At 57.7% G+C, this 2,193-nt stretch overlaps 1 protein-coding gene across 1 annotated transcript in view; it reads right to left on the bottom strand.

The window, feature by feature from the left end:
* Positions 1 to 874: 874 nt before the first annotated feature.
* Positions 875 to 2,193, bottom strand: part of LOC104531486 (scavenger receptor cysteine-rich domain-containing group B protein) — a gene marked incomplete at its 3' end in the record, with an annotated part of 5,370 nt that continues 4,051 nt past the window's right edge. Inside the window, exons 6-8 of the mRNA XM_029087072.1 lie at positions 1,364 to 1,431; positions 1,217 to 1,297; positions 875 to 952 (exon numbers count right to left, since the gene is read on the bottom strand). Coding sequence (XP_028942905.1) covers positions 875 to 952; positions 1,217 to 1,297; positions 1,364 to 1,431 — 227 coding nt within the window. The remainder of the gene's footprint in view (positions 953 to 1,216; positions 1,298 to 1,363; positions 1,432 to 2,193) is intronic.

The following is a 2,193-nucleotide window of genomic DNA, read 5'->3' as shown; positions in this document are numbered from 1 at the left end:
CCCCACTGACTCTCCCAGGGCATGGGGTGAGACCCTGGGGATGGGGAGTGACTCTGGGGTTGTGGGGTGAGACCTTGGGGATGAGGGGTGAGACCTTGGGGACGTGTGGTGAGACCTTGGGTTGTGGGGTGACTCTGGGGTTGTGGGGTGAGCCCTGGGGATGTGGGGTGAGCCCTGGGGACATGGGGTGAGACCCTGGGGAAATGTGGTGAGCCCCAAGGATGTGGGGTGACCCTGGGGACATGGGGTGAGCCCCTTTTCCCAAGGATGTGGAGTGACCCTGGGGACATGTGGTGAGACTCTGGGGACATGTGGTGAGCCCCAAGGATGTGGGGTGACCCTGGGGACATGTGGTGAGCCCTTGGTAACATGGGCTGAGCCCCTGGGGACATAGGGTGAGCTCCTGGGTTATGGGATAACCCCTGGGGACATGAGAGCAACTCTCTGGGGATGTGGGATGAGCCCTTGAGGACATAGAGTGAGTCCTGGAGATATGGGGTGACCCTGGGGACATGGGGTGACTCCCAAACAGCATGAGGTGAGTACTATGAGCATGGGGTAATCCTTGGAGATGTGGGGTGAACCCCTGGGAGGCATCGAATGAGTCCTGGGGACACGAGGTGAGCCCTGAGGATGTGGGGTGAGCCCGGGGAGTGTGGGGTGAACCATGGGGTACCAGAGATCCCCTGGGAATGTGGGGTGAGCCCTGAGGGAATGAGGTAAACCCAGAGGATGTGGAAGGTCTCCGGGGATCATGGGGTACCTCTGGGGTTGTGGGGTGAGCCCTGGGGATATGGGGTAACCCCCCAGGGACGTGGAGCCCAGGGGGGGCCATGCCAGACCCTTACAGGACCAGCAGCAGCTGCACACTTACCTTCCTGCTCAACAGTAGGGAGGGCAGTGGTGACCACTTCGGTGGCCTGGGAGGGCTGGTCCCTGCTGTCTGTCACTGCTGGGACAAGCATGGGGACACATGGGTGTTGGGGGGGGTCCAGTTCCAGCACCCACTGCCCCCAGTCCAGCTGGCACCATGGTGACCCCATGGCAAGCTCCTGCTGTGGACAGTGTCACCCCCTGAGCCTCACCTACGTGTGGTGGGACACCAGGGTGACCATGCTGAGGTCATGGGAGGACACAGAAGACTCGGTTGCCCCCCAGGGAGCCCCCAGCCCTGGCTGTGATGCAGGGGTAAGCCAGGTGGCTGCCAGCCTCCTACCTGTGGCTGTGGCAGTGAGCGTCTCTTCATAGTCCAGGGCCACTGAGGTGGTGAAGGACGTTATGGTGGACGTGTCCAGCCCTGCAGTGACACAGAGGGACAGAGGTGACATGCAGGGAGAAACTGCAAAGTTGTGAACTCACTGACTCCAGGAGGCAGATGTAGGGTGGTCTGGATGCTTCAGGATAATGGGGATGGAGGTGGCCCATGTCCACCTGCACATCTTTGATACGACAGGAGGAAATAGCCTCAAGTTGCTCCAGGGGAGGTTTAGGTTGGATATTAGGAAAAATTTCTTCACTGAAAGGGTTGTCAAACATTGGAACAGGCTGCCCAGGGAGGAGGTGGTGGAGTCACCATCCCCAGAAGCAGTTAAAAGTCCTGTAGGTGTGGTGCTTAGGGACGTGGTTTAGTGGCACAGTGGTGTTGGGTTGATGGTTGGACTTGATGATCTTAGAGGTCTTTTCCAACCTTAATGATTCTATGATCCCTGCTGCCCACATGCTGGAGATGGTGCTTCTTCATCCCAACCCAAGCGCTGAGGTCCTACCTGCAGTGCTGAGGTGTCCCTCACTTCTCCAATCACTCAGGAGGTTAATCAGTTAAGGTTCATTAGCTCTAAAGCCTCGTTTTACCCTTGCCCCACTGAGCAAGGACCACGTGTGGTGGTGCCATCAGCTCTATTCTGGGGTGAGATGCCAGAGGGGCTGGGGATATTTAGGGAGGAAAAGACCAGCCTGAGAAAATTGTCTAGTCCAAGGGTTGTTGTGAGGAGCATTTAATTCCCAGGTGGAGGTGGCGTTCATAGAACAGTTGAGGTTGGAAGGGACCTTAAAGATCATCCAGTTCCAACCCCCCTGCCGTCAGCAGGGACACCTTCCACTAGACCAGGTTGCTCAAAGCCTCATCCAGCCTGGCCTTCAACACTTCCAGGGAGGAGCAGCCACAGCTTCTCTGGGCAGAAATACAGTGTTAGG

This window comes from Antrostomus carolinensis, unplaced genomic scaffold, assembly GCF_000700745.2.
Source record: "Antrostomus carolinensis isolate BGI_N321 unplaced genomic scaffold, ASM70074v2 scaffold24649, whole genome shotgun sequence".
In the NCBI taxonomy this organism is placed as follows: domain Eukaryota; kingdom Metazoa; phylum Chordata; class Aves; order Caprimulgiformes; family Caprimulgidae; genus Antrostomus; species Antrostomus carolinensis.
The sequence above is the reverse complement of the archived record's forward strand: the minus strand, read 5'-3'. Positions and strand labels throughout refer to the sequence as shown.